The sequence below is a fragment of the Pelodiscus sinensis genome, chromosome 21, assembly GCF_052426305.1.
Source record: "Pelodiscus sinensis isolate ZL-2025 chromosome 21, ASM5242630v1, whole genome shotgun sequence".
In the NCBI taxonomy this organism is placed as follows: Eukaryota; Metazoa; Chordata; order Testudines; family Trionychidae; genus Pelodiscus; species Pelodiscus sinensis.
In genome coordinates, this window is record NC_143072.1 from 13,739,884 (window position 1) to 13,753,644 (window position 13,761).

Here is a 13,761-nt window from a genome sequence, read left to right on the forward strand (position 1 = left end):
GAAATCAGCAGGAGAATTTCCAGTGGGTCCTGTCTCAAGCGCTTGGTGAACACCTTCTACTGAGAATGGAGATCCAGTAATGTCGGGAGTATGTCAACCTCAAAAAGGGCAGTCGCTAGGAAATTCTGAGCTCTAGCTGTTATACAGTCACTCAACTGTCCTAGCAGGTGTTGTTGAGAAGGGAGTGTTATGAAAACCTCCTCCTGGATGGCTCATGAAAGGACACAAATGTCAACCTTATATTGTCATTGAGAGTCAACAGTGCAATGTGCTTAGAGAACATGGTCCTTGCCTCATAATGTTTGTCCTGAAAAAACAAACTAGAGGGGAAAGCCTGACTCTTTTGAAATTAATAGGATTTTCCCTTTAGGGCCAAAATTTCACCCTCTACATGCCTCATATAGCACATTGGCAAGAGGTGGCAAAAGAAACCTTGTACTTATGGGTTAGTTACTGTCTGTCCGTGCATGACGCTTATGTGAAGGTGTTAGGGTTTGTTTTCTCTAGTCAAGGTTTTCTCCCTTTTCTGCTTGTAGAGGAAAAGGAGAGTCCAAAGCAAAGCTGAAGAGGTCACAGAGTTTTGGGGTTGCCAGCGCAAGCAGTATTAAGCAGATTCTCCTGGACTGGTGTCGCTCCAAAACCATAGGATACAAGGTGAGAAGGCCTTATTGCTTGTAGTGTGTTCCATTTTAGTTCTTTACAGGAATTTCTTTTAGTACTTCTAGAGAAACTGTACTCAAGCGTGTTCTGCAGCTAGTGGCTACACTAGCCAATGAGGTTACATTTATCACTGGACTCCAGTGATATGGGTATAAATTACATGTGTGTTATTTAGTTCATTTAAAGTCACAGAGATACTCACATCCTTGAAGTTAATGAGTAAGGGCTAGATTGTCTAAAATATTTAGGCATCAGCTTACCATAAGAAGTAGGTACCGAAATATTTTTAAAAAACTGACTCTCATTGCTTTGCTGGACTGAGATCTAAATTGTGTGTGTTCACAAAATTCATTTTACATTTGTAAACTCTCTCCTAATTGCAATGTATGTCTCCTTTACTGCAAAGTATAACTGCTTTATTAAATACAAAAAGACTTATCTGGCATTGCCCAGGTCTGGGGTGGCCCAAGGTGATGGGGGCCATGTGGCACAGTGGGCGGCTGGCCCCTGGTGGACATTCATCAGTATAACTGTCCCTGCTATTACACCCTTCCCTTTCTGTTTAATGTGAAACAGTCGCATTCCATGCACATCTCATTGTCTTGGCACAATCAAACCCCGACCTTGTTTTAACTTATGATAAGAGGAAGCTGTATACCAAATGTAGTGGTCCTAGCTCTTACCATTTAGGAGGAGTTCTTGAACAACTGGACTCACAGACAGACACACAGATGCCCAAACTCTCTCAAATATATAGTAGCTAGTATTATGTGGATTAGGCTGGAGATTACACGATAGTACAGTTACCTGGGGACCGAGGTAACTTTGGTAGACCAGACTGCTTTACTGCACATAAGAACGGCCATACTGGGTCAGATGAAAAGTCCATCAGCCCAGTATCCTGTCTTCTGACAGTGACCAATGCCAGGTGCTCCCGAGGGAATGAACAGAACAAGCAATCATCAAATGATCCCTCCCCTGTTGCCTATTCCCAGCTTCTGAGACATAGACATCTGGGACACTATTCATGCCCATCCTAATAGCCATTGATGGACCTATCCTCCATGAACTCATCTAGCTCTTTTTTTAACCCTGTTATAGTTTTGGACTTCACAGCATTCTCTGGCAAGGAGTTCTGCAGATTCACTGTGCATTGTGTGAAGAAATACTTCCTTTTGTTTTAAACCTGCTACCTATTAATTTCATTTGGTGACCCCTAATTCTTGTGTTATGCGAAAGAGCAAATAACTCTTCTTCAGTCACTTTTTCCAGACCAGTCATGGTTTTATAGAACTCTATAATATCCCCCCTTGATCATCATATTTCCAAGCTGAAAATTGGAATTAGAGATGTTCCATCATATTAAATACTTGAGATTAAATTCCTTTGGTTTCAGCATGTTCATGTCTATAGAACTGCTCCAGTGTAACAGAAGAGAATTTGGCCTGTGTGAGGTTCCATTAATGTTACATAGGCCAGGTCTACACTAGGGGAAGGTTGAATTGAGATACGCAACTCCAACTACGTTAATTACTTGGCTGGAGTCAACATACCTTAATTTAAGTTTCCACATGCTCCCATTGACTTCCCCTCGTCCTCATGAGAAGCAGGAGTACCAGCACTGATGGGGTACCCTGAGTTTACTCTGGAAGATCAGACACGGCAGCATCAATCTTCCCTGTGGTGAAGACATGGCCATAGCATCAAACTGCATTGCCTACTGCAACTGCAGGAAGGAAAAGGGATAATTTCCTAGATGTTTAAGAACAAAAGACTCCCCATTCCACAGTTCTATTCTGAGAACAACAACAATTATATTTAGTTAACTTGAAACTCAAGGGTATAATCCAAGAGAAATGAAAATCGCTCAGGGTATGTCTACACAGCAAAGTTATTTTGAAATAATAGCAGTTATTTCGAAATAACCTTCCTAGTGTCGACACAGCCATTCCGTTATTTCGAAATTAATTCGAAATAGCAGAGGGCTTATTTTGAAATTGGTAAACCTCATTCCATGAGGAATAGCGCCAATTTCGAAATTGCTATTTTGAAATAAGAGCTGTGTAGATGCTTACCTCGAAATAGGGGGCCTCCAGCCCTTCCCAGGATGCCCTGCTAGCTGCCCTGGCCACAAGGTAACTTCTGACCTGATGCTCTGCTGGAACTGGTTCCAACCAGCCTTAAATGTGATTCAATGTCCACTCAGTGTGGATGCGCTATTTCAAAATAGAAAAATGTTATTTTGAAATGCATTTTGTGTGTAGATGCGTTATTTTGAAATAAGCTATTTTGAATTAACTATTTTGAAATTAGATATTTTGAAATAATGCTGTAGTGTAGACAAAATCCTATTCGTCCATAATCATAGTAGTCAGAGTTTGATTTTGGTTTGTTAGGAAAGAGTCTAGCATCAGGAAGCAAAAGAGTCCCATTCCGTTTTGTTACTTGGGTGCAAATCCAAAGTGATTCTGGTTCTTTGTTGTAAGTGTAAAAGACCCAGGCTCTGCACTGACCTATGCTGTGTACTATTCCACTGGGTCAAAATCTCCCCTCCTTCATCTCCAGACGACCCCCTTAAGGTTAATAGGGAGAGGCAAGGTATAAGTCAGCACTAATTTTACCTTTTTTATATATATATATATATATATATATATATATATATATATATAAAAGAAGCAAATACGTGTTATTTTTTATACAATATTAGAAGATTTACCTGATGTTGCTCAGGTCCTTAACTCAATTAATTTTTGGTTTTGGAAAATAAAATGTAAATATCCACACTTCCTTTAAATCATTCTGCTGGGGTGGGCCTGGGGACGAGGGGTTCAGTATGCAGGCTGCTTCTGGGAGAGAGAACTACCCCGCCCTCTCTCATCAAAGCAGCTTAGAGCCAGGTGAGAAGCACCTTTCCCTGGCTGCTGCAGCTCCAGTGGGCACAGCCATGGGAGGGTTACATGTCCCTGACTGGGGCAAGTCTGCTCCCTGGGCTCCTCAGCCAGAGTAAGGAATGCAGAGAACCGTGCACTTTCCCCTCACTCTTGGATAAAGGGGATCAGATAGCAGAGTTCCCGTATGAATCTGAGAGGGGGAACTTCAGCTCCCCCCTCTCTAAAGGACGCCTGGAAGATGGGAGGCTTGGGACTGGAGCAGTCCTGGATGGTGGGGGGACACCCCCAGAGAGCCCCTTTCATCTGTCTGGTGATTCTCTTTTCTGTATGGATTTCTGAAAAGCAATCCTATTCCAGGCACATCCCATTTTCCTGGCACAACCAAACCCTGACCTTGCTTTAAGTCATGAGAAGAGGAAGCTGTATACCAACTTTGGTGGTCATAGTGTAACCCACACACCTAGTGTGGTTACTGAATAATGCAAGTGGTACCTAGACCACAGCAACAGTGAAGACCAAGAGACCTCTACAGCACAGGCTGGGAGCTAGCTGGTTTTTAGCTCTGAGGGTAGAGGCTCCTATACTCTGCTTCGAAGGTCATAGGTTCAAATCTGCTCAGTGGCGGTTACAATAGCTCTTACCATTTAGGAGGGTTTCTTGAACAGACAAACAGACTCTCTCAAATATATAGTGGACTAAGCACTGCAGAACAAAATGCCATCCTCTGGTTATCAACTATTCTATAGGGCTAAGGTTTGGATGATGCTAATTCTCCTCTTTTGCCCAAAGAACATAATGGGTGTACAGATAAGAAAAAGCAAAACCCATAAGGGATCTACGGAGTACTGTGCATGTTCCCTTTGAAGAGTAAGACAACAAGAATACAGCCAGTGAGCAAAGACAGATGCAGTTGCCAGCTCTGTACAAAGCCATAAAGCTCTGTTTGCATTCTGACAGCACCTTGATCTACAGAACTTCTCCTCGAGTTGGAGTGACGGGATGGCATTTTGTGCCCTGGTGCATTCTTTCTTCCCCGAAGCCTTCGACTATAATGCGCTTGACCCCACTAATCGCAAGCAGAACTTTGAGCTGGCTTTCACCATGGCTGAGTGAGTATCACATTAGATCTCTGTGAAGTGCATCCAGTTGAATCTCACAAGACTGTGCGGCACCAGAGTTTAAGCATTTCTCTCTCACACCCTACATCACAAGCTCACACTTATTATGCCAGAAAAGGGAAATAAAACTGTACAGGACAAGACATCACAAAGCTAGCAGCTCAGGAATAAAAAAAAAAGATGCATTTTTCGCAGATGACTATTAATTTATAAATCGTTGCAAAGAACTGCCAGGGCTCTGTGTCCTAGCCTGTCCTTTGGATTCATGCACTCAGACTTGCCTGTCTGCTCCAGTTCTCCCCTATACACATGCACTCAGTTCTCCTCAACCAGATGAGTTCCACAGTATTTTAGCCATAGCTGTTATATACACAAGGGATTTAGGAGCATCAGGACTATTTGAAATAAATCTCCCCTTCAACACTCATATTACTCAGCATCAGAGTATCTGCCAAACACTTATAATAGAAAGCGCGCGCGCGCACACACACACACACACACACACACACACGAAGATTTACCTGGCATTGCTCAGGTTCTTAACTCAAATACGTTTTCTTTTTCTTCATTTAAATCACTGCTCCGGGGTGAGGGTGGGGAAGAGGGGTTTAGTATGCAGGCTGTTCTGGGGAGAGAGGACAGCCCCAGCCCTCTCTCATTGCAGTAGCTTGGGGCTATTTGAGAAGCACCTCTCCATGGCTGCTGCAGTTGCAGCAGGCATAGCCAGGAGAGTGGTGCATGTCCCCTGTCTGGGGAACAGACAGACCCAGAAACAGACAAACTCTCTGAAATATATAGTAGATAGCTGTCCCTTTCTCCACCCTGCCCCCAATGGCCCAATGCGGTTATAGCTATCCTAGTCTCCATTTCTGGTCCCTTGTTGCCCCCCTGTGGTCATTCTGGAGTATAACTGTCCCTCCTACCAGACCCCTCTTTCAATGTTATGAGAAACAATCAAATTTCAGGCACATCCCATTGTCTTGGCACAACTAAACTCCGACCTTCCTTTAAGTTATGATAAGAGGAAGTTATATACCAAATTTGGTGGTTCTAGCTCTTACTGTTGAGGAAGAGTTCATGAACAAATGGACTCACAGATTGACTGACAGACATTTCAAAAATATATAGTAAGACATATACAAAGCTTCTAATAGCTGACTACTGTTTCCACAGCTATGGCAGCCTTGCCACTGATATCTGTGGGAGGTAGGACTGGGTCTGTAGAGTGTGGATACATGCACAGACGTGAAGTTCTCATGCACTTGTTTTAGGTCTGGAAATTCATGGTTTTCACGTTAACCCTTTCACGTGATTTAACTTGATCTTTTTATTGTACATCATAGAACTTCCATTCAGTAGCTCAAGTCAACATGGGCTGTTGTCTAATTGGATATTGTTTCCCCTTAGTCCTTTGAGGGGAAAAGTTAAAATAACTTTTACAAATTCTGCTGACAGTAATTACTGAATATTCCTGACAGGTGGCTTTTGTAAACCCATGTAAATACCCATTTGGAAAGCTCTTAGACCTTATAAATGTTATTAATTGAGATTTGGAAAATAACAAAAATGTACTTAAGATGGATTAATAGTAACTATGACAAAGTAAACAGATCAGACTGTATGACTTTTAGCTGCTGCCAGCCTATTGAATTTGAATGTAGCAGAGTACATGCACTTTCCTTGAGACAGCTGGAGGCTGGGTTGTATATGGTGACTTATAAGAAAACTAGATTTAAAAGAAGTCATTATTCCATTCTTAGAAAATCGGGTCACTTAAAAATTAAAAATGGCTCTCAACCTGATCCTGTCAGTTGGCAAATGCCATTGATTTGGCCTTGCTCCATTGACTCTAATGGCTGATTTCCTAATAGCTTGGGATCTGCACCTCCAACTTTAACAAGAGCAAGGATTTTTTGCCTTTGAGTTGAAAAGTTCAGGATCTAGAACCAGGAACCAAAAAAACCAATCCCAAGAATGGTGATACTATGGTGATTCATCAGTCCAACTCACATTTACAGTACTCTAACTTGGCAAGTGGGAGGACTGCCTTTGGCATCCCTCCTGCAAGAGAACATGAGTAGCTGTTGTAACGACATTTGCAGTGAGAGATTATTCTCCTGCCCCCACCTCTCAGGGCATGTCTACACTAGGAAATTATTTTGAAATAAAAACTCCTGAAATAACGATTTCAGAATAGTGTGTCCACACTACAGGGAAGCCTCAAAAATAGTCTGAGGCAGACTTCCTTAACGTGGATGCGCTACCTTGACTTAGAACCCCAAGAAGCACTGCAGAGTAATCACTTTGAATGACTCTGGGAAGTAGTTATTTTGAAATAGCAGCAGTGGAGCAGCCACACTACCGCTATTTTGAAATAAGCGTTATTCCTCATGGAAATCAGGAGCTATTATTTCAAAATAATAGACTTGATAGTGTGTATGCTCCACTTGTTATTTCAAAACAACTCCGTGATAGACCGGGGCTCAGAAAGCCTGTCACGGCAAAGTATGCGCAAGACACCTCCATTGTCATCAAATTATGTTGATCAGTGACATAAACACAAAATTAAGTGGCAAAACAATTGTAAAATTTGCATCAGTCAAGAGGCTGCACGTGAGTGGTTTCTGAGCAGACTAATTGTGGTGTTATCATTCGAGAGAGAGAGTAAAGTGGACTGCTGTACCTAAGCTCTTTTACCAGTCCTGCTATGCATGTTTGCAACATACATGGAGCCATTGTGCTACTGGCTTAGCTACACCGCATGAGCCTGTGTACTTGCCTTTCTGCAATGGGCACTTTTCAAGAACTGAATTTCTCCTGACTTTTGGGTGACTAAGGATCAGGCTCTCAAGTTGGTTTTGTTTTAGTAGACTGCCATTGTCTATTTAGAACAACATTTATTTTGCTTTGTTAAATACTGTTAGGAGGGAAGATATGGCAATCAAAATGTCAACCGATGGCTCTGTTGTCACATTTGTCTAAGGACCTGTCTCTGCTAGGGAGAGATTTGTACCAGGATAGTTAGATAGGGACAAATCCCAGTGTAAACGTGCTCCACTGGTGCACCTGAGTGTGGTTTGAAACTTGGATAAGATGCAGGAAGGTTTGCCTAAACTGTGTGTCAGTGTACATTAGTGGGGGTATGAACTGTGGTGCACACCAGCAAGTTGCATGCTAACCCACACTTAAAATTCCTTGCTGGGTGTTAACATAATACTGTTTGAAACAGGACAATTAACAGGCACTAGGGAACTTTTAATGCACACCAGCTGGATTGACACAGGACAGTGAATGTGTAACATGCTAGCATGCACTAGACTTGACACCCCACAGATGTGAACTAATACACTGTGTAGACAAGCCCCCAGTATTTCATCAGTGCAGTACAATTGCATTAGTAGTTGGCACTGGAGTAGCTACATTGGCACAAATATCCATCAGATCTGTCTGTACTGGGGTACATCTACATGGGGATAAAAAAAAACCCAGATCAGCGGACTTGAGCTCATGTTCTGCAAAGATGGAAGGTCCCTAAGGTCTATGCAGCAATATTTACCCCTGTAGCCTGAGACCAGGTCAGGTGACCCAGGCTGGCTGCAGCTGTACCCCACCTCTTTCATCTCTGTGTAGCCATACATTATGCAGGGGATCGATATTATAGTGATCGATCCACTGGCCATTGATTTATCATGTCTGCTTAGACGTAATAAATCAATCTCTGAATGCACTTCAGTCGATGTTGGTACTTCACCAGGACCCTAATGCACACAAGATGTCACTGTAAATATGCCAATTTCAGCTACACTATTTGCATAGCTGAAGTGGCATAGCATAGATTGATAGTGGGAGTTAGTATAGACAAGCCTAAGTCTGTTAATTAGGGCTAGAGAAATTTTCAGTGCTATTTTGTTCCATAGTTGGTAGCAAGAAAAACAAAACTACAAAGAGATGCTGTCTGGTGAACTTTTGACTATAGACCACAGAACTCTTTCAGTGTTACATGGAGTATAGGTTCACTTGCTCAAGGCAGAGCTGATTCAGTTGCTTCCCAGCTGCAAAGGTCAACAGCTACATCCCTCCAGACTCCTGCAGCTGTTTCTCCTACTGCAGTCCAGTGGGAACTTTAGATGATGTTTCCTCTTTTTCTTCCCAAGAGTAAACATCATGGGGGAAAAAGAACTGTGACAGTCTGCACTGTCAAGACCTATCCGGGCTAATGAAGAAGCAGATGGTCTAATGGAGAATGTAGTTTTAGCAATATTGTTGCTAAAACCCTAGAATAGTAGGTAGCTAATCGTAGCTACATAAAGGACCTGATGTCTGAAACTGCACTATAAAAGCTAATCTTTCCATTAGGCCATAAGTCAACATGTTGTGGGAGCATTCCAAGTTAAAAATCAAGAAGTCAAAGCAAATCATAAGGAAAGCTCTGAAGTGTTACAGCTTATGGAAAATGGCTCATTTTAATGGTTTAAAGCATTCCATTGAATGCTGTTCTGCTGTTTTCTGCACAGAGATCTATTTATTGGTCTTAAAGGGTTTGACATTTTACTGAAGCTTAATTAGGTAATTGCCGCAACATAGCGTGTCATCCAAGTGGGATGATTTTATAAACATTTCATTTAAACCAGCTTTACGGTGCTATTTCACTCCTCTTTGGGAAACTGGCTGTCTATTCTATGTTTGGACAGAGAAGAAACAACATCCTGTCTAGTTTTTGATAATGCAAGTAATGGGCAGCTCTTACTGAACTTTGCCACTAGCCATCATAGCAAAGAAATTGGCATTTGCAGCAGCCTCAGGGAGTTAGATATCCACTTCTGGTTGATTTTCAGAGGGAATTGAGAAAATACCTCCTCCCCCCCCCCCCCCCTAAAAATCCCACACCAACTAATGCCCTATTTGCATGACCCTCTGGCAGGATGGGGCTAGTGGTTTATTTTTCTGGAGTAAGATTTGCAATACTGATGTCCATGACAGTTGACTTCAGTGGGAATAGAGAGAAGCTAGTGCTGTGCATTTCTGAAAAATCTCAGCCCTGTAAAACAGAGCAGGGGCCACTACCACGCAGTTGCATCAGCCTGCATTTTGGCACATCCGCTCAGTGACTGAGACCGGACAGCATTTGCTACATTCATAACAAAGGAGAACTTTTCAGCTATTTGAAGTTTAATTATAGAAGGAAGTACATTTAAACCACTTGCCCCAATGCAAACATGACTCGGACTCACTTGCTGTGCTGTTTAATTTGGGTAACAATAAGAACGCTCCATGGGGTGCCCAGCCAGGTGCAGTATGCTCTTCCAAATAATCACAGGATGCAGCAAAGCACAGCTACAGGCGCCTACAACTTTTGATGCAACTTCAAACAGTGTCACATTGACGTACAGGAGGTCCCCAGCACAGTGGAGTTTTTCAAATCAAAACTTCACTAGAATGGGAATCACTATTTGGCATCAAGCAAAACTCTTGCCAGAAAGGCAGTGCACTGAATTTGAGCTCACTGTATTTGATTATCTAGCAGTCATAGATAATCTTTCCTACTCCGGCTGCTAATTAACAATCATGATTGTTTGGCTGATTGATTTATGACATGGGCTATGAAAGAATGCATCGCTGCCCAGGTGCCTCTCTCATGGCATGGGGTGGCTCTGTACAGCCTTGGGTTGGTTTTCTCAGGACTCCCTAGTGATCTCTACACAGATTTCCTTATGGATAACCACACCCCCGCCTAGGACTGGTTCAATAGTATTGACTGTGAAATAAAGTCCTCAAAAGGAAGTCCAACACCTCCACACCAAAGTTCATAATCGGCTTTAGCATGCTCAGCCATCCCTGGAGCCCTTCTTTTATCCCAGTTTGTTCCTCACCAAACAGCCCCTCTCAGCCCTCCTGCCTGGAATTCAGCCTTCACTCACTAGCCCTCCCACTTGTTCCTTAGGGTCTCCCACTCTGTAACCTCTTCCACAGTGGCATCAGTAGCTGGAGTGGAGAGATCACTGGGTAGTCAGCCTTCCCCCACTATTGCCTGCCCCTTTATAAGGACGAAGTATCTTCTCTTAAGCCCAGTTGGGCAGCAGGTAATAAATCCCAGGTGCACTGAACCCCTCCTTTCCTTCCCCTCCAAAGGACCAGTTATCCTGTGGCCCAGGTCCAGCCTTTTTCACATCCACGGATTGTGTGCAGAAATAAGTGTGGACGAGACCAGAAAAGCCACTGAAAATTCAGTAGTGGTCGATTATATAACAGCTGTCTGTGGGAAGGTCCGCTTACCTATGATTGTCATTGACTCTGATCTTGGTGCTTTCGTTGGGCATGTCTAGACTGTTTTATTTTCGAAAGAGGATATGCAAATTCTGCAGGAATCTGCATATCTTCTTCCGATTGCTTTTTCGAAAGCGGGTCTTACGAAAGTAAAAGTAGTCTGGACACTTTTTTTCAGGGAAAAAAACATTTTTGAAAAAACTGCTCTTCCTTTAAAATGGAGGTTTACACGGTTTTTCAAAAAAAGGGAGGGGGGGTTAAAAAAAAACCCCACATCCAGACTACTTTCACTTTCAAAAGACCCGCTTTCGAAAAAGCGACCGGAAGAAAATATGATAATTCCAGCAGAATTTGCATATCCTTTCGAAAATAACACGTCGTCTAGACATGCCCATTTAGAGCAAAGAAAGACTGGTGGCTCATTTCCTCCCACAGGACTTGGGCTCTAGTGGACAACCCTGCAAAACTGGCAGCTATCTGAGGCTCATTTTTGCAGGGAGAGATGTGCATACAAATTCTGTATCCATGCAGGGCGCGGTCTACCCCATGCCCACTGGTGCATCATGCCACAGATCTGTCACCGCAGACCTCATCAGACATCTCCCTTTCTTCCCGATTCTAGCCTGTATCTGTGCTTGATCCTGATGGCAATCCAGGACTGCTACCTGGGTCACTCTCCCGTAAAACAAACAGCCCGGCCTTCCTCATGAAGTCCTTTCCCATTTCACTTATACCTGTTGTCCGTGCAAGCCTCTTTGCCGGCAGAATGGCACTTCTGTTCCCCTCTGAACTAGAGTGATCTGGGCTTTCTTTCTCCTGAAGTGGGAGAAGGATTTGGAAGCCCAATGGGCCCTTCTTGCCCAGGCCCAGAGAGAGGCAGGGATGCAGCCAGCAGATCATTAGGGGTGATCTAAAGTCTATTGAAACTAATGGAAAAAAATCCCACTGAGCTTTGAGTCAGATCATGAGAAAGGAGAGGGGTGGAAGAGGAATTTTCCCTGTTTACAGAACCTGGCAACATTCAAGCAACACATGCGCTTGACCATTTCAGTGTTAATCCATAACTAGATGGTTATATAGATTTCTTTGAAAACAAATTCCACTCTTTGATACAAGCCCAGCTGATTTGGAAATATACCAGGGTGCACTAGCAATAACCCATTGTCTGATGGCTCTTTTTTGGTATTGCTGCAGGAAACTGGCACACTGCGACCGCCTGATAGAAGTGGACGACATGATGGTGATGGGCCGCAAGCCAGATCCCATGTGTGTTTTCACCTACGTACAGTCTCTATACAATCATCTGCGTCGCTTTGAATAACCCCCAAGAAAGTTTGAATACAACCCCATACTGAGACGACTGGTGTTTTCTCAATGAAAAAAGAGTGAGGTTTTGAGAATAGAGCGCAGCCTTTATATTCACTCGGAAATTTGTTACTGTCCCGTGCTTGCATTCAGCTGTGTCACTGCTTACACTGTTGCCAAGCAGGGCCCTAAAATGTCGATCACAGTAATGGACCAGTAAAATACAAAAAAAAAAAACATAGGGAAAGGCAGAAATCATCGTTTTGGTGCTAGTAATAAGTTGTTTTAAATACAGTTGTGTTAAAAGATCGAAGAAAGCTAAATTGTAAGTCTCCTTCTAGTCAGTTTGCATGTTACAAGAATCTATGCTTCAAAGGCATTCTCTCCTACCACTGTTCAAGCCACAAAGGATACTGTACATGTTTTTTCTACCCCTCTAGCCAGCATAACACCCAAGAAACAGATGGCAGCTTACATTAAGACTTTACAAAGGAAGGCAGCCTTTGTTCTAGTGAATGCAAGTTATTTGACTGCCACTATTGCAATATCACTGCCCATGGGCAAATATGTGTGTGTGTGTGTGTGTGTGTGTGCGCGCGTGCGTGCGTGCAACATAACTGCTGGTGGGGGCTCTTACATATCAGTGGCCCATTTGGGGACTGAAACCACAGCACCAAAATACAGGCCTCTGCCACTTACTTAAACTAAAAAAAAGTTACACAGTTCACCTGCAGCAGTAGTGGGCTTTTATCTGTATCAGCCACACCCACTTAGTATCTAAGCTCAAATCCCCATATTGGCTATTACTGTGTAATAAACTCCACCAGTGTGTGCTAGTGGGGGTCAAAGCTAAAATTGTTTGCTAAAGTGGTTGGTTGATACTGGTGCTGCAGGTCCTGGCTTAAGGCCTAGCTAAGGAGGCAAGGCAGGCATGGGGTTGTTGCTTTTATGCAGCATTTGTTTATAAATTTGATGCTCACAGAGTAGCAGTGGTCCTCTTAAACAGGTATAGCACAGGCAATGGAAGAAGCTGCCCAGGAACATGCTTCAACCCTAGCCCCAGGAGAAAGTAGCTCTGAGATGAGAGAATAATGTGACTGAACACCCGGTTCCATTCTATCCTGGGCCTCTCTGCTCGGGGGCCTACTAAGATGCCACTAAATTTAAAAGATCTGGGAGTTTTGGAATACCTTGAATTATTTCTGATAAACTAGAATACTTTCTGAGTAACTCCATTTACTTCAGTGGTGTTATTCCAAGCTTACACCTATGAAAAAGAGATCAGATTCTACCCTCTGGCTTCACTAGAGAAGCAGCTTTGGTTTTGCAATGAATGTAAAATACTGAAGTCTCCCTCCCCAAAACAAATGAATAGACAGTAACAACTACTAGGCAAATAGATTGATCCTGCTAAAGAATGTTTTTTTTTTACCTGCATCTGTTTGTGGTCCTCACAGCTATTTATAAAAATGACTTTGGTTCTGTATTGATGACCATTTATAATAAAATATATGTCAAACTCC

General features: G+C 42.9%; 1 protein-coding gene across 2 annotated transcripts in view; it reads left to right on the forward strand.

Annotated features, from left to right (window-relative positions):
• SMTNL2 (smoothelin like 2) overlaps nucleotides 1-13,761 on the forward strand; it is an 81,072-nt gene extending 67,311 nt beyond the window's left edge. For both annotated transcript variants that reach the window (XM_006113291.3, XM_006113292.3), the window contains exons 7-9: nucleotides 537-654; nucleotides 4,509-4,660; nucleotides 12,128-13,761. In XM_006113291.3, the coding sequence (XP_006113353.2) occupies nucleotides 537-654; nucleotides 4,509-4,660; nucleotides 12,128-12,254 (397 nt within the window). In that variant the 3' untranslated portion in view covers nucleotides 12,255-13,761. The remainder of the gene's footprint in view (nucleotides 1-536; nucleotides 655-4,508; nucleotides 4,661-12,127) is intronic.